This window comes from Stegostoma tigrinum, chromosome 2 (assembly GCF_030684315.1).
Source record: "Stegostoma tigrinum isolate sSteTig4 chromosome 2, sSteTig4.hap1, whole genome shotgun sequence".
Classification (NCBI taxonomy): domain Eukaryota; kingdom Metazoa; phylum Chordata; class Chondrichthyes; order Orectolobiformes; family Stegostomatidae; genus Stegostoma; species Stegostoma tigrinum.
In genome coordinates, this window is record NC_081355.1 from 48512063 (window position 1) to 48537086 (window position 25024).

General features: G+C 39.3%; 1 protein-coding gene across 7 annotated transcripts; it reads right to left on the reverse strand.

Annotated features, from left to right (window-relative positions):
- Window positions 1-1146: 1146 nt before the first annotated feature.
- Window positions 1147-13746, reverse strand: irx4b (iroquois homeobox 4b). 7 transcript variants are annotated; one of them, XM_048549335.1, is made up of 7 exons: window positions 13596-13746; window positions 11017-11144; window positions 9168-9341; window positions 8580-8831; window positions 7366-7472; window positions 5705-6018; window positions 1147-5396 (listed from the first exon to the last, which is right to left on the reverse strand). In XM_048549335.1, exons 3-7 carry the CDS (start codon window positions 9210-9212, stop codon window positions 4645-4647), a joined length of 1470 nt encoding a protein of 489 aa, XP_048405292.1. In that variant the 5' UTR covers window positions 9213-9341; window positions 11017-11144; window positions 13596-13746; the 3' UTR covers window positions 1147-4644. The 7 variants fall into 7 exon arrangements, with proteins under 7 accessions (XP_048405292.1, XP_048405272.1, XP_048405283.1 ...); XM_048549315.1 differs by having other exon boundaries at window positions 13586-13746; XM_048549326.1 differs by having other exon boundaries at window positions 9168-9348; window positions 13586-13746.
- Between the last annotated feature and the right edge of the window lie 11278 nt (window positions 13747-25024).

A 25024-nucleotide genomic window follows, 5' to 3' on the forward strand; every position in this document is an offset into this window, starting at 1 on the left:
AAATGGCCAATCAGAAGAGAACAGAATCTATGGTCAATCCTGGTGACATTTGAAAAGTGCAGCAGGGACAACTCTGCAACATCATTTCCATGATGTACTGGATAATCCCAGACATGAAATAGATAGGCCTTAAATACCCAAAGGCGAGGTTGATGATTCAATTGCCCATTTGGCTTGCTAAGGCTGCATGGTGAGATAGACCTCTTCCTGAAGGCTGAGGTTCTTCCATTTGTGTCTACATAAAACTACACACCAATAACATAAAGGACTGCATAATTCTAGTGGACAAGAGTGGAAAGCTCACTGTTACTCTCCAGTTAAATCACAGTCATGTTCCAGAACACATTTAGGGATGTTCCCAGTCTTGACAGTAAGATCTCTGGGCTGAAACTGTGATACATATCCCCCAAAGAAAATTATTATATTTCATACAGAGTAACTGAAATTTTGTGTGTTGGCATTTCTAAATGGTTCTGTATGGGTACTGTGAAGCATGATTGTAAATATTTCTGACAGCAAATGTGAGCTATATTTTATGTTTTTATATGTTATTAATATGAGACAGATCAATGAAATGCATGAGCCCCATTTCTAATTATTATGTAGCAATGTGCAATTTTTGGTCAGCACTTTATCTGTTGCAATTGCAGAGCAAAATATAATTGTGACATTATGCTTCATCACATTTTGGGGCCTTTGCTGTGTGACTTTGGGTTATTAACGGACGATTAATGACATAGCCTAACAGAAAGGTGAAAGGCCACTTCAGATCAGTGAAGTGAACTGCAAATTAAAACAAATGTTTAGAAATAAGCAGTTTGCTTTTTGACAGGCGTTTAATGACAGAGAAATGAATTGGAGAGATCTTTCCGTAGAAATAATGTGATTAGATAATATTTTCTTTTAGTTAATCGAGGCATGTTTTAAGTATAGTCATCTCTATGTGCTGCAGACCTTAATGATCAAAAAGCTATTTCTTTTATAACTAGACTTGCATAGATTAGATTATACCAGTATTTGATGGCACCGTTTATCTTAAGAATCATGGGTTGTGCCCAGAGTACATTTAATGCAGTACTGAAATTAGAACAATGAAGACTTGCTAAACATTCATTTAAATCAAGAATTTATTCAAAGACCATTTTCAAACAGATTAAGTTGACCGTTCTTGGTTTCTTGGTGTCCACTCTATCTGTAATGGCACAATGTGTGTGTGTGTGTGTGTGTGTGTTGTGTGTGTGTGTGTGTCTGTGTGTGTGTCTGTGTGTTATGTAGTCTTGGCGTTGCCAGCTAAGAAACTGCTATATTTTTGCAATACTTTTGGCTTTGCTTGGAAGCTGCCCATTTTATCGAGATATCTTCAAAATAAACACAGGTATTTTAGTTTTCAAGCAAAAAATTAACTTCTGTAATTCGTTAATTTTCATGGTGAACTGGTCATCATTTTGCTGTAGTGACCTCTCGAAGGCTGCGTATTGACGTGGTGCAATATTTAAATCTTTCAGCATTTTAGTATTCATCCACCAAATTTCTTTTCATATAAAATGTGTGATTGCATTTTATTTTAACTGTAGGCATGATAATTGTACAATGTTTGAAAAAATAAATATGCATGTCATAAATCATAAATATTCTCACATGTCAATTATTTTTAAAGCTTAATTGGTTGATTTTCAAATGTCGTTTAAGTCTGCCTTTTACAAATGAGATGGTGTTGTGTCAGAGTCTATTACCTCGGCTGGACATCTTTCTCTAAGTTAAAAAATAGAACCATCAGCAAGGGTTTGAGAGGTCGATAAAGCTTTTAGATTTTGAGATGTTTTCAGGGAGCCCATTTCCTGCGGCTAAGAGTTGTTAATGGAGCTTAAGGAATTATCTTATGACTCTCTGTTTGAGAGCCGTTATTTCCTTGCTTGTGTTCCCTTGTCGAGGCTGAATATGCTGCTGTCAAACTCGGTTAATGAAAAGTAACGCGTCGGTGATTACAGTTTTATTTGGGCTCTATGTAAAAAGCGCTGTTAATTTAGCATCCCCTCCTCTGTGTGTTTGAATTTGCCACGGCTGAATGATTTAGAGTACCGAGCGAAAGCTGATTCCTTTTTTTCCACCCTCAGCACAATCTACCTTTTCAATCCAATTTCAACACAATTGCATCTCCCCACCTACACCGTCTAATGGCTACATTATCCAGACTTTGTCAGTTACATTATTTTTGAAAATTATTTAGTTGTCTAAGATTTCAGTTAAAGGCTCCGGCTAGCCCAGACTGCATTAAAATTCATCATACTCCAGCCTCTAGCTGTACACTTTCCCCTGGAGAATAGACTTTCGCTATTACTGTCAAGTACCCTTGACTCTTTTTTTTGCCCTTTTATCTATTACAACTAATTCTAGTTCGTTTTGCCCTTTCAGCGAAGACGTGGCCCACCGTAAAGCCTAAGCTGCCTTGGAGAGCAAAGGGTGCAGAACCTCCAGAAACTGAGGGGTTAGTGTCAAGATGAAAATTTCACTTCAAATTATCTTAGCTGTTGCACATTTGGCGGCCAGAGCTCTTGTCAGGATCTTTGACATGCGAGTCTAGCAAATAACAACATTTGTGATTGCGACAACATCGTCACAGAGCAGGGAAGTTTAATACAGTGACAAGAAATGTGACTACATAAATCCTTACTGTAGTAGATCTGGCTCACGTAGAAGACATTCTGTTCACCACCGTAACTATAGGATGATAGATTGGGTTTTCTTCTTTATGCATAATTTGTGTCAAAGAATGGTATAACATATTGTGTTTACAAATATATTTGGCATTGTGGTTCTTTTTGAATTTTTGCCATCACAATTAAAAATATAGTCGTCAAATTCAAGATATTTTCTTATTCAAGTTAATGTTTGGATTTTTTTTACATGCGCAACATATCAAACTAGCTGGAGTAGAAAATTGCAGAGCAAATTAAAAGACTGCATCCTGAATAATGCTCTCAAGACTAGCCATTTAACAACTAAATACAGTCCACTTGTGCATCATAACTAAATTGCAAGCTATATTTATAAAATGTTCAATTTCGCTGAGAATTGCAGAGATGTGAAGCTGATTATGGTTGTTGGTAAACATTCAGAACAACACTTATTATGAACTGGCAAAGAGGGTACAAACATTTTTTGTTAATTACTCCCGAAAATTTACAAAGTTATAGAAAGTGGGAAGTAAGATGTTTATTAAAAAAAATTTATGAAATGAAGTGTATTGTTGATAAATATATACTGCATAACTTCTCTGATATCAAAAATAAATTGGAAATGGGGCAACAAATTTAGCACTTTGCTCTCAAGCTTTACATTTTTAAGCAATGTTATGAACTGAATAAATAATTTCTGCAGCTTTGCTTGTCCCTCAATGCATGAAATGTGTGATAAATTTATGTATTGTTTAGTGTTTTGAAGACTTTTGTTTTGTTTTTGAACCGGTGAATAGCAGTGTCATTGCCATTTCAGGCCTTTTGTTTTTGCCCAGTTAGATTTGGCATAAAACTTTTTTTTTCTGCATTTAATACATTTTCCAGTTGGACAAGAATATGTAAACGTGCTGTGCCTATCGATAAGAAAGTTTACATTACCTGGCCTAAACCTTCTTTCCGCACATTCATGTCTAAACTTAACACTGTTTTCCGCTACTGGGACTATGGTCGAAAAGTGATACTTATTATTTTAATTTTATACAAATCCGACTGGAACACAAATCTGTTCCAAATTTTGAGAGGCGAATGAGTAATCTTCAGAATTTTAGAATCAAACAACTGAATTGCTGGCTTAATCAAATAATTGAAACATCGCGACCATGCGTTGAAACAAAATTCAGCGTACAAGTGTTTCTGGAGGAAGCAGCTTCTTTTTTCAATAACTATTTATAAATTAAAGGAATTTTTCTAACGAGTCGAAAGTGCATGGCACTCTGCTATACGCCACATCAAGCAAAAGCTGCGGTTATTTTTCACTAACTCAAAAAAGGAAGGCATAGAATATGGCTTGTAGAAAACTAGCGTGGAATAACGCTAAACTGGAACATTTGAAGCAATGTTGCTTTAACACAACCTTATGTATCCAGTTTATCTGTCCATAACGTACCAGACAACACTCATTAGATACCTCTAAAAAAGCACATTTATTTCAGTGCGCATGTTAAACATATATTCTCGTATCTTTTTAAAGCCAAAGTTTGTGCAATGGTGTAAACTTTTAATGTGTTGCATGTGATTCATGGCCAGAGCATGATGTTTAGCATAATTTTTTTTCAAAACTGGGTTTTCGGGTAATTGTATTTGCATGCTTTCAAGCAGACTGCGAATTCCTACCCAAGACACCCATTTCTGCAGTCTCTGGGATTGTAAACGTTACCGATATGTCTATACTATAGTTTAGACATGCTTTCCAACATGGACTTGAATAAATTACAGAGTCACTAGTCAGTTAAAGAGCTCTTGAAAGAACTGGAGTTATTTTGTGAAACGCTTAAAAGAGTGGTGAAACATAGAAAGTCTAATAAAAGATCGCTGGGATTGTGACTAGAACGTCTTAAAGTGAAAGTTTGCCTCTTAGTCCCATCAGCAAGGCTCCAGAGAGAAAAAAAAATCCATACCATTTGATTTGTTATGAACAAAACATTTTGTTTCCTGTTTTGGGAAATGCTGCGATGTCCTTAGTAGTTTCATGTTGGGGCAAGCCTGTAATCTGTCCTTTAATCATGTTTGTAGGAGTTCCCAAAGAACGCCCCATTGCCTCTGTATCCAAGATAACACCTTTGGTGGTAGCCCAGGAAACGGTGGTGTTGGTTAGTGTCTGGTTCAAAGTGTTATGTCTGAGTAGCGGATCGTGGAATACCCCATCCACCCAATTCCTGAGGGTGGCTACTGGGGAATCTTGTCTATCCAACACGCTAGCAGGCATGGAAGCCAACGGAGGCGTGGAGGAGAGAGCCTGTTGGTGCCTTTTCAACATGCAAGATGGATATTCAGTTTGGCTCAAAGAAGTTGCGGTTTGAGCTAGGGACCAGATGCGAGGCTTATTGTCAAGCATCTGCTGACTGTGCTGTTGTTGCTGGAAGCAAAGCTTCGACTCACACCCTCTCTGTCTTCCTGCCATTAGGTCTTGCTCGGAATTTGCCATTACTCGCTTAAGACAGTCTTTGACCTTTTCTGAATGGCGATCTCCCGGTGTTGGCAGGGCTATCTTTAAAGAAGCCTTCTTACATTGGTCAGTCGGGCAATCGGAGACCCTGATCTGAGTGCTGTCCATCTGCTGAAATGGGCCTTTCAGTTCACACTCATCACTTTCAGTCTCAATCCCATCAAAGTCATCAAGGTCACTCAGCTGCAGTTCTTTGTCTTCTTTGCATGTGGTATCTGTCAAAAATACAAATTCAGAAATGTGAATAAAAGTTTTGAAGGTACGTGTTTCATTGATTTGAACAGTTTATAATTAATTTGCATTAATCAACAACCCACTAGGCATTATGACATTTTCATCCCTATTTTATGATTATGTATAGAAAAGATGACAACGTCCTTGTGTGTTATTTTCCCAGCGGTATTTTCTTATCTATGCGAGGCACAGCACTAACTGTAAAGCATTAAGTAAATTATTTACTGTCAGATCTAGGTTATAGCGCTACCGGATTTTGTCTACCGAAGTGAATACAGCGAAAGCGAACCATCATTGTGTTTATCTTCCGGGCTTTTATCGTTTGGACTTTCATCTTCTTCGTCTCCATAAGTTTTCTTGTCATCCGTACATTTATTCCTGGGTGACCAGGTCATTTTATTCTCTTTCTTGAGTCTCCTCCTGGCATTGGCGAACCAGGTGGAGACCTGGGTCAGAGTCATCTTCGTGATGATGGCCAGCATAATCTTTTCTCCTTTGGTCGGATAGGGGTTCTTCCTGTGCTCTTGCAGCCAAGCTTTCAACGTACTGGTCGTTTCCCGTGTTGCATTTTTACGCCTGGCTCCTGAATCCACTGCACCATATCTGAGATAAAAAGCAGCAAATTATTAAAATGCAGACCATATTCAGATTTGAAATTCGTCTTTATAGTAAAGATTCTGAAAGCTGTGGAGTGCCATACTATTTTACTCTTGAGTACGTCATTGACAAGCTCTGTTGTTGGTCAGTAATTCGTTGATAAACATTAACGGATTTTAATGAAGTAACAATATTAAAAGATAACAAAGCAATACATTTCTGGGAAATTGGATCTGTGAAAACTAAGGATTTCACTTCATCGACCCCCCTGTTGTTTAAGTATTATCGCTGCCATATTATTCTGTCTACATTTTACTATGTCTTTAAAATGATAAGATTTAAATGTTTCATTTGATTTAACCAATAAGTGCAATATAGCACATAAGTAACTCACCTCTGCCTGCCATGTGTAAAGATCATGGGTAGCGCACATTTACTTTCACTTAGGTAATTTAGCTCTAATGTCTGACAGTGGCTCTTGAAACATAATATTGATCCCGTTGTGATAAAATATACGATTGAACGGGCGCCAACTAAATTAAGTGAAAGCCTAAAATACTCATGAAATAAAAAAATGCTGGTTGAATAAGGGTTACAGTGATGAGTGCAAGGAAGCGGAGAGTTGAGGAGGAAATGTGGTCAGTCAGGTCACCGCCTCTGTCAGTGTGCTTTCGAGAGCATTCACATCCCTAAATCTGTCGAAGAACTATCGTTCATGCCACATACTTTTAGTCCAATCGCCCAAATACAGCCCAGCGTATAACCATGTCCTCACTTCTCTGATAAAGCAGCCAAAAAGAAAGGAGTTTAAATAAAATACGCACATCCACTTCAATATTTAATATAACAGGCGGGAAAAGTCGCACACTATTGAAGGTTAAAGTGACTTAATTTTTGTTTGACAATCTTGAAATCAATACCTGTACAGATATATCCTTTTTCCTCTATATATAAAATGTGTAAGCACGACTGTAAGAAGGGAATTTCAAATTGAGAAGTTTTAATCAAATCAATAAGTAAATCACGACCAACTCAACACCAAGGCAGGCACACTTCTGGCTGTTTCGTGGTAAGTGGTTTTGGTGTTTAAATGTACTGTCCATTTAACTACACTTATTAGCCTGCATTTTTGGCAACGTCAAGAAAACAGCTGATTTTATTTTAACATTGGGTATTTAAAAGCAGTTTAAAAGGTTACGCACATCGACACAAACGTACGTTTCTCAGAAATAGCTATTGGCGTATGTTTCCAACATCGTTTTTTTACAAGAAAGAATGTATTATTACTAGGGTCCCGAATACTTCGATTGTACGCTCAGTGAACGGGTGCTCCGTGAATATCATCTTGCGCACCTGTCATACTGATACTGTCCCAAGTTCGGATCATATGGATAATAGGCAGCTGCCTGGGTGATTCCCGCATGCGCAGATCCTCCTGCATCCTTGGTGTCGAAAGGACTCTGAAAGAGACATGTTGGCATATCTTGACTTCATCGCCAGAACTTTTATTTAATGGAAAATTCTGCACTGATTTTTCCGATCAGTAAAAGGAAAAGAGAGCATCAAAACTCTACAAACAACAGCAGGCTACAACTAGATAAACAATAAAAATGCAGTGACTACCTAACATTTATATGCACGGCATTTTTAATGTTTTAAATTCTGGTGTTAATCTTTTTCAGGTGTAAAAACAACCTGAGACAAAGACGTAAACTGTGTACAAAATTAAAACAGCTTATTTCACATTCTAATGCTTCACTTTTGTCACCGTAACTCAATTTCTGGGATGCCTTTACTTGAAGATTAATAGATCCTTACATCTTACAAGGAAACCTCTTCATTTGGGAAATGATCCACAATGCCACGTCCAATTACAAATGGGCGTTTCCCCCCCTGGCAGCTATGTTCAAAACCTAATTGAACTATGTTTTCAGTACATAAGTGGGCTTGAGGGACCGAAGATGCTCTTTGCTAACACACTTGATGAAGCAAAATGCACTGACCACAAATGTTTCCAAGTTACGGATCCGTATTCGAACTCAACAGCAACGTTCGGTGAATATTTCACAGACCCAAACATATAGTAGTGAACTATAGGCCCTTCACTTGAGAATTGCGAAATCTAAGTCAAAATTGGTATATTTGTGTTCTTATGACCTAAAGCAGCCCCTTCAACCAACATATTTAGCGTTTGAAGATAATAGCAAAAATGTTAATAACATTAACAACAAATTTTCAGCGTTTTGCTCGCAGACAGTATTGTTTAATAATGATGGAATGTTGCCTGACAGTGAATGGTGTAAGTTAACTCTTGGGAATTCTCAATTTTACTTTGAGATCAAGTTACTCGAGACCATCACGACGTGACACGTTGAATACATTTTGCTTACATCCAACTCTTGCAATTTATAATGCTGACTTAAATATTTGCTCTGAATCAAAGGGCGATTATCTCAGAAGTCTATGGGCTGACCTGACAGTAAAGCCTTCATTGTTGAAACATAGATATTTTAGTTCGCCCAACCCTAATTGACAGTGATAATGATAGTGATCGGCGGATTACTTACCAGTGAATAGAAAGCAGAGGGTTCTGTCCCATAGGTGACATAGTTGCCATATCCCTGGTTAGTGGCATACGGGCTCCCATACATTCCGAGGGCAGCAGCTGAGTTGAGCTCATGCCTGGCTGTGGCCAGCAGCCTGCTCTCGTACATGGGACAATAGACAGGGGTTTGAGCAGAGGCGGCAGCCCCTGAATCAACCAACGTCCTGCCGCTTGACTCACAGCACGTAGTCAGGGGGTTGGTAGTCATCAGAAACTATATAAAAAAGATAAATTAAAAAAAATTGGGATCAGTTTTTCTGACTATCTCGTTGGAATTCTTTAATATTCCTCTCAAGCGAATGGTTATTTTCCCTTCCCCCACCCTCACCCCCAGTATTGAAAGACCGTCTCTTTAGATCAACTTCGCTCCTTCAAATCATGCATTTATTAAAATGGACAGTAAAGTTAACGCACGTCACATTTTGTCCTTATTGAAGTGAATTCAGGATCAGCCCGCGGGCGCAGCAGCATTGAAAAGCCGAAACGCGCGCTAACAATCAATTAGTCCGTGGAATGCCATCTGAGCAACTGAGGGATCGATAGGACATACCTGAGGTGCTGATGTATAGGGATATCCGAACTGTGGGTACGACATTGTCCAAGGCTCCCGACATTCAGGAAAGGGAGAGAAAGAGAGGGAGAGCGAGAGCTCTGCCTGTTCTCCACGCGATTGCAGCCGGCTCGATCTCACTGTACCAATTGATTGGCAAGCGCACACAGGCTCCTAGATGCTCGATAGGGTGAAGCAAAACGGCACATTTAATTTATTTACATAAAGCTTCAAACTTTTCTTTCTCCCCAGTGCTGTCCTCCTCTAGCATCTGTACCTCGTTTTGCAAGATGAGTGAACGTTGCAGTTCGTCGGGGGTGGGTTGGGGGGGGAGCTGTGTGAAATGGGGGTGGGGGAATCAATCGTTTTGATTTGCGGGGGAATACACAAAGATAGCGAGACAGATAGAGAGAAAGTGTTCTGCCACTGAACTTAGTTCATATCAGGAGGCATGACGTCAGATAAAGCCAGCTTTAAAAAAACCTCCAGTCTAACTCCAAGACACCTTCACGGAGGGTCGTGGCGGGGGAGGGGGGTCGTGTGGGGAAGCAAATGCTTCAAATGCAAAGCAAAAGAACAGCCCTACAGTTTGGTATAGCCTCAATATGAATCCTAAAGTAATTGAGCGCAATGTGATATTTATACTAATTTAGTCCCGACCATCGTTACAATCGTGTTACACATTGTGGAAATGGCCGCTCGGAATGTGATCCATATTATTGGGTTCATAGTTGTTCTCTGATCGCTGGGGATGGCGCTGCATTTAATTAGAGACATCTTAATGAACAGCTGCAACTTGCGCTCCACCCGTTTGTAACAGTAATAGAGGGTTGGAAAGTCAGTAGTCAAACCAAAAGTGAGCTTCGCAATATTTCAATGGACCTACACTGGCCACTGACTACTACTAAACCAGCAATTATTCATTGAACTGCTATCATGACTGCAAAGGGAAGAGATCAATTCTTGATGTGTTAGGCAAAGCATACGTGTTTATATATGAAGTATTAAGTTTCAACCAAGCGTCAAACTCGAAAGCTACAATAGGTAAGTATCGTCATGTCCCTTAATATAACAATTTCCCGGAAAGTAGAAGATTTATGGGAAATAATAAATAACCGCCACCCTTGTACATTTTTACAGGACTCTGTCATGTCAGTCTTTTATGGAACATTGAATTTCCAGTGCCTTTTATATGAATTGAAGGTAGAAGTTTCTCCTGCGTATGAATAGGAAGGCACAGATACTTGACGCTGTCACTGAATAAACACGGGAACTCCTGAATATTATTCACCCGGTTGCTGTTTCAGGATGTTGACAGAAACATTATGAACGAACAATATTTTAGCATAAGGGTGACCCTGCGCTTTTTTGTACTCGCTCTTTAGCTTTGGGATTGTATCTATCTGAACCTATCTACGGATGCGGTTATGTAGACAGACATATCTAACTTCCAGCAGCAGATAAACGCGAAAAAGGTCTCTTCCAGTTTAAATCGTGTCTTGCTTTGGCTGTACTGTAGAGTACATTTCTGTACAAACCCATGGTGTGTAGACTTGCTCGAGTCTTCATGGGTTCAGACATGTGAATAGCCGCGGGGTCACACTCTAATTAATGATGATGTTCTACTATTCTCCCCAGCTGGAAGACTGCCTCTAAGAAACGAATCTGCTCGCTTTGACAGCTCGATAGTGGGTGATTGATGACTATCCAGAGACCACAGTCTACATAATATAATATCTTCTGCATAATTGCTTCAATTTACAGATGAAAGTATGTGTTCTCAAATTGAGTTAGCCTTTGTAAAACTGCATTTTGAAATATTAGTTTCTTTTTAAAAATGGAAGAATACCTGCAGTTAATATATCCAAATGGCTCTGTGACCGTGGAGTTTTACAGTAAGAAGGCACGTGAAGTTGAATGCCTCAAACAATACAGATTGCTATCTTTCGCTTAGATTTATAGATGATCTGAAGGAAGCTGAAAAGGTCATTAAAAAGTTTTAACATACGCTTTCCGTTACGGAAAATAACTAACAAATGCCATTTAAAATGATTAAATTACAGGCATAACAAGCTAGAGTGTGAAAGTAAAGTAAAATCACTCAGTAAATTGAACCGGAGTGGTCAGATATGTATTATAATGTCATACCTTACTCAACATAAGAATAAATTTCTACAGGTACACAACTGGTTACCACTTGCGTATCCATCTTTGCAAATGTTTATGTACCTTCTCCAACGTGTCCTGTTATCATTATTTACCTGCATACCATGGGTCATTTAGGCAACATAATATATCCCAAAATAGTCCATTAGACTTTAATGGAATTCACAGTTTTTAAGAACATATTTCAAATACTGTCGCCCGGAGTTCAGTTCTGTTTTCTTCAGTGGTCGTCTAACAGTATGACCATTAACTATTATTAACGTGTTTTTAACCCTGTGTGATCCGACACAGATCTCAGTAAGATAATATTATTGAATAAAAACACATCAGAATTTAAAAGAAAAAGTGAATTGCTAAATGAGAATATTTTTAAAACTGGTGACGGAGATGGTTTCTGTTCGAATTATGAGAAAGCCAATATTCTGAAATTGGCAGAGAGAGAGAGCGCGCAAAGGGCAAGAGGTGAGACAGCATTTGGTGGCCGCCTGCGCTCAGGGATGGCAAATATCTCTTGACGCCTCTTAAAAGTGATGGTCCGGAGAAGGTTCCAAGATACAATCGGCTACTAAACTGCGCAGCGACCTGTTAAAAATCTATTATCGATGCACGATTGAGGACACGAGATCCTCCTAGTCATGAAACATATACGCGTTTCAGAGCGCAGGTCAACCGTGTCAAATGGTTTCCTATCAAACTGTTTTCGTAAACTGGCGGGACTTAATGATACAAAACAACAAAACCAGAACATTTGAAATCGGCCTGGAGATACAATATGAGAATGAATAGGTATTGAAGAATTAACAATGTCCATCAAAGTCACTTTTATTATTGATTCACATCTTGCCCAACAGAAATAGAACTTTTCTGAAAATTGCTTCCCTAATTGTTGTAGTGCCATTAACGTGAATGTACATAGAACCAATAAAGAATACGCAAATTTAACAGATTTTTGTTGTGCCTAGTTCCATCTTAGGCAAATGTTACCATGTTCTGAAATCAAAGTATTAAAAGCATTTGTTCTGTTAAAATTTTGGTGCGACTCAATGGAATCCTAACAGCCTGATATGCAAGAAGCGGTGGCCTTTCTCAATCTCCTCGTTATACGGTGTTAGTGAGGAAGCCTATGAAATATTTTGGGACATCAGCATACGTTTTTATGCTAGGCTAACACCAAGGGCTCCTCCAAATAGAAGCAGGGTTAATCATTTTTTTAAAAAAAGCAGGGTTATTCATGTTAAAGATTCAAAACAAACGTGACACTTGCTGACAAATATAGTGAGCCGTGCATGTCCATTTAGGACTGCGATACGGAATTGAACGTCAAGCCGACATTCAGCTCTCTTCCCTTACAGTCTTCCTCCCTTCCGGGACATTACATTCATCCCATGCACTTAACATTACCTCTCCTTTTGCGCAATGAATCACAAAGGAGCAGCGAAAAGGAGTTTAGCCACTAAACGTATTAAAAGGAGACAATAAAGCTCAAAACACATGTAAACCTCCACTTAAAACTAATAGCACTAAATTTCAAAATAATGGCCTTTAATAAGTCTTTGGTCTTTGGAGTTACTAACCACTTAAAAACAAGCTTTCTAAGGTCAAGTTTTCATTTCTTTTAAAAGGCAATAATCAAAATTGATAGTCAATGTACCTGTGGCGATATCACAATAACAACACTGTGTCATGTCAGTTTTAGTTCTTGTCCAGGCATCTGGACGTCACTTACTCTGTACTTAAACTGCGGTGGGCGCCCCTCTCAGTGTAACTGACTTACTGTGTGAAGTCAGAAGTTACCAGTAACGTGATTCGTGTTTAATTAGATGATATACCTGATACACCAGAGCGCTGTATATAGACAATGATTGTGGTATAGAATTTACCTGATGCAGCGGGACTTTAATAAAGAACTACTTAGATCAAGTAGTAGGTTTTACAGCATAAAACCAATTGCAAAAGTAAAGACCATTTCGCTTTCATTTGCTTTCATTTTATTGCTATAAATCCCAAATTCTAAATAATGACTATTTTCAACAATTTTCAACATTCTTTTCCGACACTACTTACGAAAGAAAGTCTATGTTTCATTCCTGAAAATATACTACTTTGTAGCTGATCAACACATCTTTCAAGAACTTTACAAATAGTTCATTTTCTAAACATTTGGGCAAGCAGCAGGGAATAGATAAACTCGGTCAGGGGACAAATAAACGTTTCTCCCTTTGTGAGATTATCTATCCCTACTTTGGATTTACCGATCTTAACGTTTCCACTGGCACTCGGGTTCTATCTGAAGACAAAGTTGACGTGTGGCTGCGGGCCGTGAGTGAGGTTTGCGGGTCTCGCCCAGTGATATTTCCATGGACAGAGCTGTTGCAGGCATCCTCCACTTCCTTTCGAACTGTTTCAAATTGGGAAACGTCTCCTGCTCCTGAGCTCCACAAACATATCAATAAAACAATGACGTACAGAAGCTGCATAGCTCCTTGCCTCACTCCTTAAAGATACAGTATGCCTTTCCAGGAGCTCCCGGCGTTCCGAATAAGGCGCACTTTTGTTTATTTTACCTATTATAAACAAAAACACGAGGAATTAAAAGACATGTTCCTGCTCATCAAATGAGACTTAAAAATAATAAGGATGTTATCTTCTTAATCCGCGATTAATCCAAATGGATCCAAACTTTGTGAACTTCATTGTCCCTTCCATAGACCTTTGCCGCCTTTTTGAGTGCACTCCCTGACCAGGAATGAATCATTTTCTTTGGTATTCATAACAGAAACAATGACATTTAGACAAGGCAGATCAATAGAATATTGTTAAAATATTAATCCACGATTCAAACAGCGCTGGGGTTTACCTCCGCATTATCCGGTCAATATTGTTTCTCATAACTGTCAGCAGTGCCAGCAGTCTGGTAATTCAAACGAATTTATGAAGTATGCATCTCAAATAAGAGTTTTTTTTTGAAAAGGACGTCTTGATGACTTTACATGACTCCTTTGAATTAAAGAGTTAATGTGTAATGTGACTGGATTTCCCTTTAGCAGGCAATTTTGGCTTTCAAATTGTTTTGCCTTGGCATGTCAGACCAGTTCTTGTTAAAATTACTTCTCATGACAATTCACATGTCACTCTGAGATATGCTAGTCACTTCTTTGCGGATATTATGGACTATACTCTTAAAAATATAAATAAATCTAAACTGTGGCACTATTTAATAGTTAAAATAATATTACACATGGTTGGCTTGCAATCACTGTTTTTGCTTCTCGATTGTGACAGCTTGCATATGCTCACTGTTGGCTGCATAATACAGCGAGTTGCAGTGTGAATATATGCAAAGCAGTTATATCAGGCTGCCCTGCCAGTCGGGAATAAGCAATATCAGTTCTTTTATTCTCAGATAAATTGTGTTTAGACTGTGTGACTCTGCAATACCTCTACCCGCACGTTCCCGTTCTCCTCCCCGACCTGGGTGCCCGGTCCAGCGGTAACACTCTCTTGTTGCTGGCATGATTCATGCTGGTAGAAAACTTATGTTCATTGAGTTCTGGGGCAATTTCTTTACTGTTGGGACTTCATTCATTTGTAATAAATAGATCTTCTAGCCTCTTTAAATGACGGACTGCCAATGCTTCTAACTGATTAATGCAGATTTTGAACATCTTAATACAAAAAGACTAAAAAAAGCCCCTTCACTTTTATTCAGCCTAATACTTTTTGACTCACCTTGTTAACCTTCAGAAAATCAGATTTCATTATTAAAAAAAACCTAGAACCTTTGTTCGTACAAATTGATATTCCTCTTGTCAACACTTTGTTCCATAATTTGAAGGATATGTTTCTGCAAATATGTAATTAAAATCAATTTTTAAAAGCAGAATAGTTTCTGTTGTTTGTACAACTTATCCAGAACACCATTTATTTTGATTTTGTTTTCGATAACTTGCAAATTAGGATTCCACCGTTGGAAAAGTAAGTGATGAGTTGACATCGAAACAGCGGATTATACTGAAAGGATCTAACGTTTGGAAGACTCCAACTTTATGTTCGGTGTTTGGAAACAGTACAAAATGAATGAATTGTTATGACATAGGAAATTATTGGCCACCGATTAAGTCGTTTAGTCGATGGCTATAAACTCCGGATGACAGAATTAAATGTACGAAACAACCGAAACTGTGCACTGTTAAAGGATGCATGTGTCATAAAGCACGCGTACATACTGTAGGAAACACACTTTGCACAATGGCGATATCTGTCAAAAATTACCAAATCCTAAAGCTGTAACAATTTCACTGAATGGTTGTAATTCACATAAAGAAACGAGTTTTTAAACTTTCAATCGTAGATACATAGTACGAAATATCTTTGCAGCATCTTAGCATTAGGCCTGCGAAGGCAGTGTAGTCAAAAAAGCAGTAAAACAGTAACCCCTCCAACTGCATCAAAAGAGCAATGATACTTGTTGGCAATGGTTAGGAGAAATATTTGTACTCTAAACAATAAATTCTACATCTACACTATTCCCAGTACTCACAGGACTTTACAACATCAGTTACTATTAATCTTGCCAAAACTACTTTCAACAAGAATTAGATGTACTTTGAAATATTCTCACTAAATAGACATGTAAGTGGAAAATAAATAAAACAAAATAAATAAAAGTATCTTGGCCAAACAGGTGCTTAATGTGGTATATGCTTTATAGTGCATCAGAACCCTGGACTGATACAAAGCAATCCACCCAGTATCACTTGCAGTGCACACATGATAATTATTAAGGCTTATCCAGTCACCTTCTGTGAACGTACATGAGAAAAGGTAGTTTTTCTTATTGCCAATATCCAGACTATGTTTGTTGAATGGCTGTACAGAAGTTGAATCTTTGTCAGACTTCATATCATTTCAAAGAATTGGACCTAGCTTGACATGTTCCTCTGCTTTCTTTTTTTTTCTACACTGATACAGTGATCCCAAATGTAATTACAATCATAGTGAATGAACCAACTGTCACATCCATGCTGTGCAGCCAGCTCCTGGGTTCACTAACTCTGAAACATTTGCATGATGGTTAGTTTAATTACAAGCTCTGTCTGATTTGCACATGTTCCATAAATTCAATGCAGGAGTTTACACTTCTGTTTGGAGTTAGTGGAATGTCACTATAACGTCCATGAAGTCACATCTCAATCAAAATCTTCCCACAATGACACTCTTGTGATTGAAACACATGACAATAATGATACAACGTCCCATCATTTTATACATTGTGTCCGTTATAGTCAGGTAATGACTTGGCCTTCAATACCTCTAGGTCAGTCCTGAGAAACTACAACCGCATGTATGCCCCACCCCGCCAGTCAGATGGCACTGTAGTCTCCAAGTTCTGACACATCCCTCCTCACTGTCAAGCCCCATAAGCCATGTTCCTTGTACACTGTCAAGATGATGTCCTCCCTGGGGGTCAATCCCCACAAAATGGTTTCCTTATGATCAGTGGCCTTGGGAATAATCATTCTGAATCAAAAGGCTATTGGGGAAAAGCACTTCATGCAATATAAAGATACATTCAGAATAGTTTGCAGTACCTCAAGATCAACAATACTTGGAAAAATGATTCATATGACTGAGACTTCATAACAAAGCACTGACCATTCTAAAAAAAATTCAATAAATGAAGGAAAATGTGAGTATTATTTACAAGACTGAACAGTAATATAAATTGGTACTTTTAAATGAGGTAGTTAATGGGATGTGGACATCATTGGCCAGACCATCATTAATTTCATGTTCCTAACTGTCCTAGAGAATGTGGTGATGAAATGCCCTTTTCTTTAAAGATTAGATTCCCTACAGTGTGGAAACAGGCCCTTCGGCCCAACAAGTCCACACTGCCCCTTGAAGCATCCCACCCAGACCCATCCCCCTATAACACACACACCCCTGAACACTACGGGCAATTTAGCACGGCCAATCCACCTAGCCTGCACATCTTTGGACTGTGGGAGGAAACCGGAGCACCCGAAAGAAACCCACGCAGACACGGGGAGAATGTGCAAACTCCACACAGATAGTCGCCCAAGACGGGAATCGAACCCGGGTCCCTGGCGCTGTGAGGCTGCAGTGCTAACCACCGAGCCACCGTGCCTCTTGAACCATTGGAGCTCACGTGCACTCACAATATTGTTGGGAAAAGAGTTCCAGGATTTTGACATAGTAACAGTGAAGGCAAAATGTCAGGAATATATGTGGCTTAGAGAGAAATGTTGAGGTGGTGCTGCTCCCAGGTATCTTATAGAATCCTGAAAGTGTAGAAGCAGGCCATTTAGTCCATTGAGTCCACACTGAGCATCTGAAGAGCATCCCACACAATCCCTTTAACCCTACATTTCCCATGGCTAATCTACCTAGCCTGGACATAATGGATAATTTAGCATGGCCAATTAATCTAAATTGCATATTCCTGGACTGTGGACGAAACCAGAGCAACTGGAGGAAATCCATGCAGTCACAGGGAAAATGTACAAACTCCACTCAGACAGTTGCTTAGGTCTGGGATTGAATGTGGGTCCATGAAGCTGTGAGTTAACGCAGTGCATCTTGTAGTTGGTACATACTGCTGCCACTATGCATTAATGATGGAGGGAGTGAAAGTTGTTGGTGGAGGAAAGGTACCAAACAAGGAGGTTGCTTTGTCATGAATAGTGACAATATTTTAAACATTGTTAGAGTTACAAGCTTTCATAGGAGTGGAGTCCTTACTTATGCCTTCTTGATGGTGGATGGGCATTGGGAGACAGGAGACGAGTTCCTTGCCACAGGATTTCTAGCCCCTGATGTGCTCTTGTAGCCACAGCACTTATAACAAAATTGATTCACAGCTTAATTTCTTGCTAAAAAGTATCAGAATTCTCCAGAGCATATTTTGCTTCATCATTCCCATTCGTTATTGTTATCATCACAATAACAGTAAATTAAAAAACAAATCCTGCAGAATGTCCAGGGCTGTCATATCTTAAAGTGAGAGAAATCGAATTGGGCACAGCAAAAGGAATGGATGGAGTAATTAATACCACAATCCTTGTGGCACCTACTCACCGAAAATCAGCTCAGTAATTCTTATCTTCAGTTACTTCACAGCTTCAGATGTATCATGGCATGGTCTAATGAGTTAAAGGAGATTAAAATGAAAGGAGATTGCAGCTCCTTCTGATATCAGGGCAGCATTTCACTAAATATACCATCATGAAGTTCAAACAGAATTGCGTCCAGTTAAGTTCAAAAGGACAACTTTTTAATGGTTGAAGTTACACTTAACTCTCAGTAAGACAGTTGTGGTTTTTGAAGGCCAATTATTGCAGCCATACTTAAGGGGCAATGTCCTTGACCTAAACATCTTCAACTGCTTTACCAATTACCTTCTCTGTAACAGAAATCAGGAATAGAGCTGCTTGCTGCCAATTTCACATGTTCAGTCTCATTTACCATCTTTGGATAATGAACAGTCCATGCCTGACTAGTTCAAGTCTGAGGACAATGCCTATGCTTGATTCCTCAAGTGAATGGCAACAAGCATTATAAATACAAGATAAACCCTCCAACATGAAAAAAAAACCTTGTTCCAGACCTTGATTGGTGGTCCAGTTGTCAAATATTTCACCATCAACTTGTGGGAATACAAGTCAAGTGACCAGAGGTATTTAACTAGATTAGTCATGCCAACAAAATCAGTACAGTAAATAGGAAAGTGCAATAGCAATCCATGATAACTGGATAATATCTTTATGATAATATCTTCATAGTTCATCATCATCATAGAATCCCTACAGTGTGGGAGCAGGCTCTTCGGCCCAACAAGTCTACACAGACCCTCAGAATATCCCATCCAGGCCCATTCCCCTATAATCGACACCCGAGAAAATCTACACATTCCTGAACACTATGGGCAATTTAGCATGGCCATTCCATCTAACCTGCACATCTTTGGACTGTGGGAGGAAACTGGAGCACCCAGAGAAAACCTGTGCAGACATGGGGAGAATGTGCAAACTCCACATAGACAGTGGCCTGAAGGTGGAATCAAACCTAGGTTTCTGGTGCTGCGAGGCAGCAGTGCTAACCACTGAGCCCCATGCCACCAAACTGTTCCTAACTGTTGTAGAGAATGTGGTGATGAGCTGCCCTCTTGAAACATTGGAGCTCATATATGTACACTCACAACTTTGCTGGGAAATGTGTTCCAGGATTTTACACAGTAACAGCGAAGGCAAACGGTTCATAAGAACATAAGAACTAAGAGTAGAAGTAGGCCATCTGGTCCCTCGTGCCTGCTCTGCCATTTAATAAGATCATGGCTGGTGTTTTTCAGACTCAGCTCCAGTTACTCACCCACTCACCATAACCCATAATTCCTTTACTGTTCAGAAATTTGTTAGCCTTGCCTTAAAAAAACATTCAGTGAAGTAGCTTCAACTGTTTCACTGGGCAGGGAATTCCACAGATTCACAAGCTTTTGGATGAATAAGTTCCTCCTGACCTCAGTGCTACCTCTGCTTCCCTTTATTTTGAGGTGATGCCCTCTCGTCCTAGTTTTACTTGCTAGCGGAAACAACTTCCCTGTCCCCACTTTATCTATTCTCTCCATAACCGTATGTGTTTCTATAAGATCTCCCCTCATTCTTCTGAATTCCAAAGAGTATAAAAACTAAAAGAACTGAGTTTGCTGTAAATCAGGAACAAAAAGAAAGTTGTTCTGAGGAAGGGTTGCCAGACCCGAAATGTTAACTCTGCTTTTTCCTCCACAGATGCTGCCAGACCTGCTGACCTTTTCCAGCAACTTTGTTTTTGTGCCCAATGAATATAATCCCAGTCTACTCAGTCTCTCCTCATAATCCAACCCTCTCAACTCTGGAATCAACCGAGTGAATCTCCTCTGCACCCCCTCCAGTGCTAGCATATCTCTTCTCAAGTAAGGAGACCAAAACTGCACACAGTACTCCAGGTGTGGCCTCACCCAGGACCCTATACAGCTGCAGCATAGCCTCCCTGTTTCTAACGGCATCCCTTGAGCCATGGCAGACACAATCCCATTTGCCTTTTTAATTACCTGCTGCACCTGTAATCCCACCTTCAGCGATTCATGCACAAGGACACCCAAGTCCCTCTGCACAGCAGCGTGCTGCAATTTTTTATCATTTAAAATATAGTCCATTTTGCTTATTCCTACCAAAATGGATGACCTCACGCTTATCAACATTGTACTCCATCTGCCAGATCTTTGCCCACTGACTTAGACTATCTATATCCCACTGCAGACTTTCAGTGTCTTCTGCACACTCTGCTCTACCACTCACCTTAGTGTCATCTACAAATTTTGACACACCACACTTAGCCCCCAACTCCAAATCATCAAACAATTGAGGTCCCAACACTGATTCCTGAGGCACACCACTAGCCACTGACCGCCAACCAGAAAAACACCCATTTACCCCTAATCTTTGCTTTCTACTGGTCAACCAATCCTCTATTCATGCCGATACGTTACCTGTAATACCATATAACTTTATCTAATGTAGCAGCCTTTGGTGTGGCACCTTGTCAAATGTCATCTGGAAATCCAGATACACCACATCTACAGGTTCCCCATTGACCACAATGCAAGTAATGTCCTTAACGAATTCCACCAAATTAGTTGAACATGACCTACCCTTCATGAACCCATGCTGGGTGTTCCCAATGGGACAATTTATATCGGGATGTCTTGCTATTTCTTCCTTATTGATAGATTCAAGCATTTTCCCCACTACCAAAGTTAAGCTAACTGGCCTATAGTTACCTGCTTTTTGTCTACTTCCTTTTTTAAACAGTGGCGTCACATTGGCTGTTTTCCAATCTGTAGGAACCACCCCAGAGCGCAGTGAATTTTGGTAAATAATTACCAGTGCATTTGCTATTTCCCACATCACCTCTTTTAGTACCCTGGAATGCATTTCATCAAAGCCAGGAGACTTGTCTACCTTTAGCCCCATTAGCTTGCCCAGCACTGCCTCCTTAATGATAATGATAGTTTTTAGGTCCTCACCTGCTGTAACCTTCTTGCCATTAGTTTTCTGCATGTTATTTGTGTCTTCTACTGTGCAGACCGACATGAAATAACTGTTTAATGTCTCGTCTATTTCCTCATTCACAGTTATTAAACTGGCCTTCTCATTCTCTAAAGGATCAATGTTTACCTTTGCCACTCTTTTATGATTTACATATTTATAGAAACTTTTGCTGCCTGTTTTTATATTCTGATCTAGTTTACTCTCATAATCTAACTTATTTTTCTTTATAATTTTTTTGTGGCTCTCTGTTGGCCAACAGTTCCTTATCACATGAAAAAGCGCAGGTCAGAAATGTAATGGAATATATACCATACACCAAGACAAAATTATTACATCAAAGCCGTTAGTTCTGTTGCCATCTAATAGCCCGATCCCTCATTGAATCCATAACATATTGTTTAAGGATACTGTCCCAAATACACACTATGAGTTCTTCCTCATGGCAATTTCTGTCAATCTGATACCCAATCAATCTGAAGAATAAAATCATTCACGATTAATGTGCTAACTTTTTCACATGCCCTCATTGTCTTCCCATTTATTCTCTTCAGCCATATAACTACTGTTAGGCAGCCTGTAGACTCTGCATACCAGGGACGAATTCTCCTTTTTATTTCTTACCTCTAGCCCGAGCGACTCTACATCTTCTGATCCAAAAAATTTCTGATATTGTATTCATTCCATCCTGTACTAGCAACACTATCCCACCATCCTTTATTTCCTGCCTGTCCTTTGACAAAGTCATATACCCTTGAATAGTTAATTCTGAGTTTTGATATTGTAATCATGTCTCTGTAATACACATTAACTGGTATTTGTTCTGTTAATTCATTTATATTATTCTGAATACTATGCACATTCAAGAGCCATTAATTTGTTTTTGCAGTTCTTTCCTTTTCGATCTTATTTGCTGTTGTTTTTATGCGTTTGTACACACTGTCCCTACCTGTCCCACACTGAACGTTGTTATCTTATTACAGACTCCGAATTGCTGCCATATCCTCTTATTTTGTATGCCTATGTTACCCATTTCCAAAACTTTCCACCCTAATTAGTGGAAAGTTGTCTCTAGAGGCCTTGTTAACCAATTTGCCAGGACTACTGGTCACAGCATGTTTCAAGTGAAAAACCCATCCTACCAGAACAGCGCCCTCTCCCTTAGTTCTGATGCCAGGGCCCATGAACTGAATAAAAATCGAAAGAACTGCGGATGTAAATCAGGAACAAAAACAAAGTTGATGGTAAAGCTGAGCAAGCCTGGCAGCATCTGTGAAGGAAAAACAGAGTTAAGGTTGGTTGGCTTGCCAAGCTGGTTTGTTGTTTTGCAGATGTTTCATTACCATGCTTGGTAACATCCTCAGTGCAGCCTCCGATGAAGTGTTGGTGTGTTTCCCGGCCTGGTTTTTAAACTCTGGGGTCCGTTGAGATGGATCGCCTCACTTCCAGTTTTCCTTCGTAGCAGAATGTATATGGCGTTGAGTTCAATGTGTTTATTAATGGCATGCTTCATGGAGTGCCATGCTTCCAGGAATTCTCGTGCTTGTCCCTGCCTAGTCTGTCCCAGGACAGACTCGGTGAGTCGGTGAACCAACCAACGTAAACACCCACAACCTGAGCTACAGATCTACTCCAGAACCTTAGAAACAGAGTTAATGTTTCGGGTTCAGGTTCTGTGAAGGGTCACTAGACCTGAAACTTTAACTCTGTTTTTTCCTTCACAGATGCTGCCAGACCTTCTGAGCTTTTCCAGCCATTTTGTTTTTGCCCATGAGCTGAAACCCATTGAATCTAATCTAATTTTTGGGCTACACATTTAACTTTGTAATTTTATTTATCCTGTGCCAATTTGGCTATCGTTCAGCTTTTAATTTAGCTCCAAACCGTTTAAGATCTTTCGGAGAATCTCCTTTCCACCCCTATCAATGTCATTAGCATGAACATGGTGGATGACAACTAAATCTCTCCCCTCTCAGTCCAAGGACTTCTCTAGACATAAGAGAATTCCTTAACTGGCGGGCAGCCCAGCCTTCAGGACTCCTATTCACAGTTTCAGAGAACAGCTTCTATCTCTTTAATTATACTCTCCTCCACCATTACTACATTCTTATTTCCAAGTTGACATGTGAATGGCATCCTGTTTCATGGTGCTGTGGTCAGTTTGATCATCCTCTCTGCAGTCCAAACTCTTGTCCGCACAACTTACAGGAACCTTGCAATTGTTGGACCATTACACGAACCAAGATGGGATGCAAGGAGACCGGAATGGATGACATGTTACATTTAATGGCCTATTCCTTTGCCATATACAATGATCTATATAAAACTCCATAAAATCTATTCAATTTTAAAATGACATATTCCAAACAGTTTACAATGTGCAATTATACTGTCTCTATTTCCTCCGTCTCACATATAGTCTACCATGTTTCTTTTGATATTATAATGATGTTATTTATCCTGGTGTTTGTGATAAATAACCAAATAAATATCCATGTGAAATATTTTAAATTTGACATCAAATCTGCAAGCTTAAGTGACTTAATCCCCTTAATTTTGTTTCTTGGTCAGTTGTCCATTCAAAGGGAATCACCCAGGAAATGTTCATAAAAGTTTGCGGTTGGTCATGTGGCACCAGAAGGACAATTAGAAAACACTAACAGATCAAACTGGAATAAAATCTTAGACAGAGTTGTTAATTCCCAAGACTTCCATTCCAGCGTAACTGAAACTTAAATTTGGTGAAAGAAGAAGACAAAGGATAGTAGAAGTCTGGAGTTTTGCTCTTGTTCACAAATGTAAGTGGATAGGTGACATCCCAAAAATAATTAGAAATAATGAGAAGACAGCACCATCAATTCATTTACTTACGTTTTAAACTTTTACTGACCTTAAGAAAATATTCAACTATTAAAGCAATTGTCCTTCTGTTTTCCATGATTAAATTAGACAGGATAGGACTAATCCCACATCTGTATGTAGCAATGTTGAAAAACAAGTTTCCGAGTACTCTCATGATTGAAATTCAATCTGAGCTGAAAGTTTAAAGAGACCAAGAATATGTTTACTTAGCCTACCTTTGATAATCTCTGACCAAGAAACAATATACAGAATGGAAAATATCAAATTAAAAAATGTATGTGCAATCTGTCATAGATTTTTAGAATGCTTGAATCACATTGTGTAGTGATTGGAACCAGGTAGACTTTGTTGATTACAAGGTCCTTGACTGGCATTGTTCACCTGGGTCGATCAGGAAGCCCTGGCTGACCAACATAAACAGCGAATTTAAAAAAAAAATTTTGCCCAGCACCTTTGTTGCGCATATGCAAGCGTGAGACATAGTTAAAAAAAATCAGGAGACCAGTATCTCCTCATTTGAGGACTGACTCTGAGCTGACTGGCCACAGCCAGTGTATTGTGCAATGGGAAATAAAGGGTGACTTGGTGACGGGACCCAGTTTCTGCGCAGTTATTTCAGTGGTGGTGAGAAGAAACACAACGTGCCTCAAGAACATCTGCTTGCAAAAAAATCCTCGGAGATCAGAATCTCCTCAGTTGGGGACTGATTCCGAACAGGTTTGT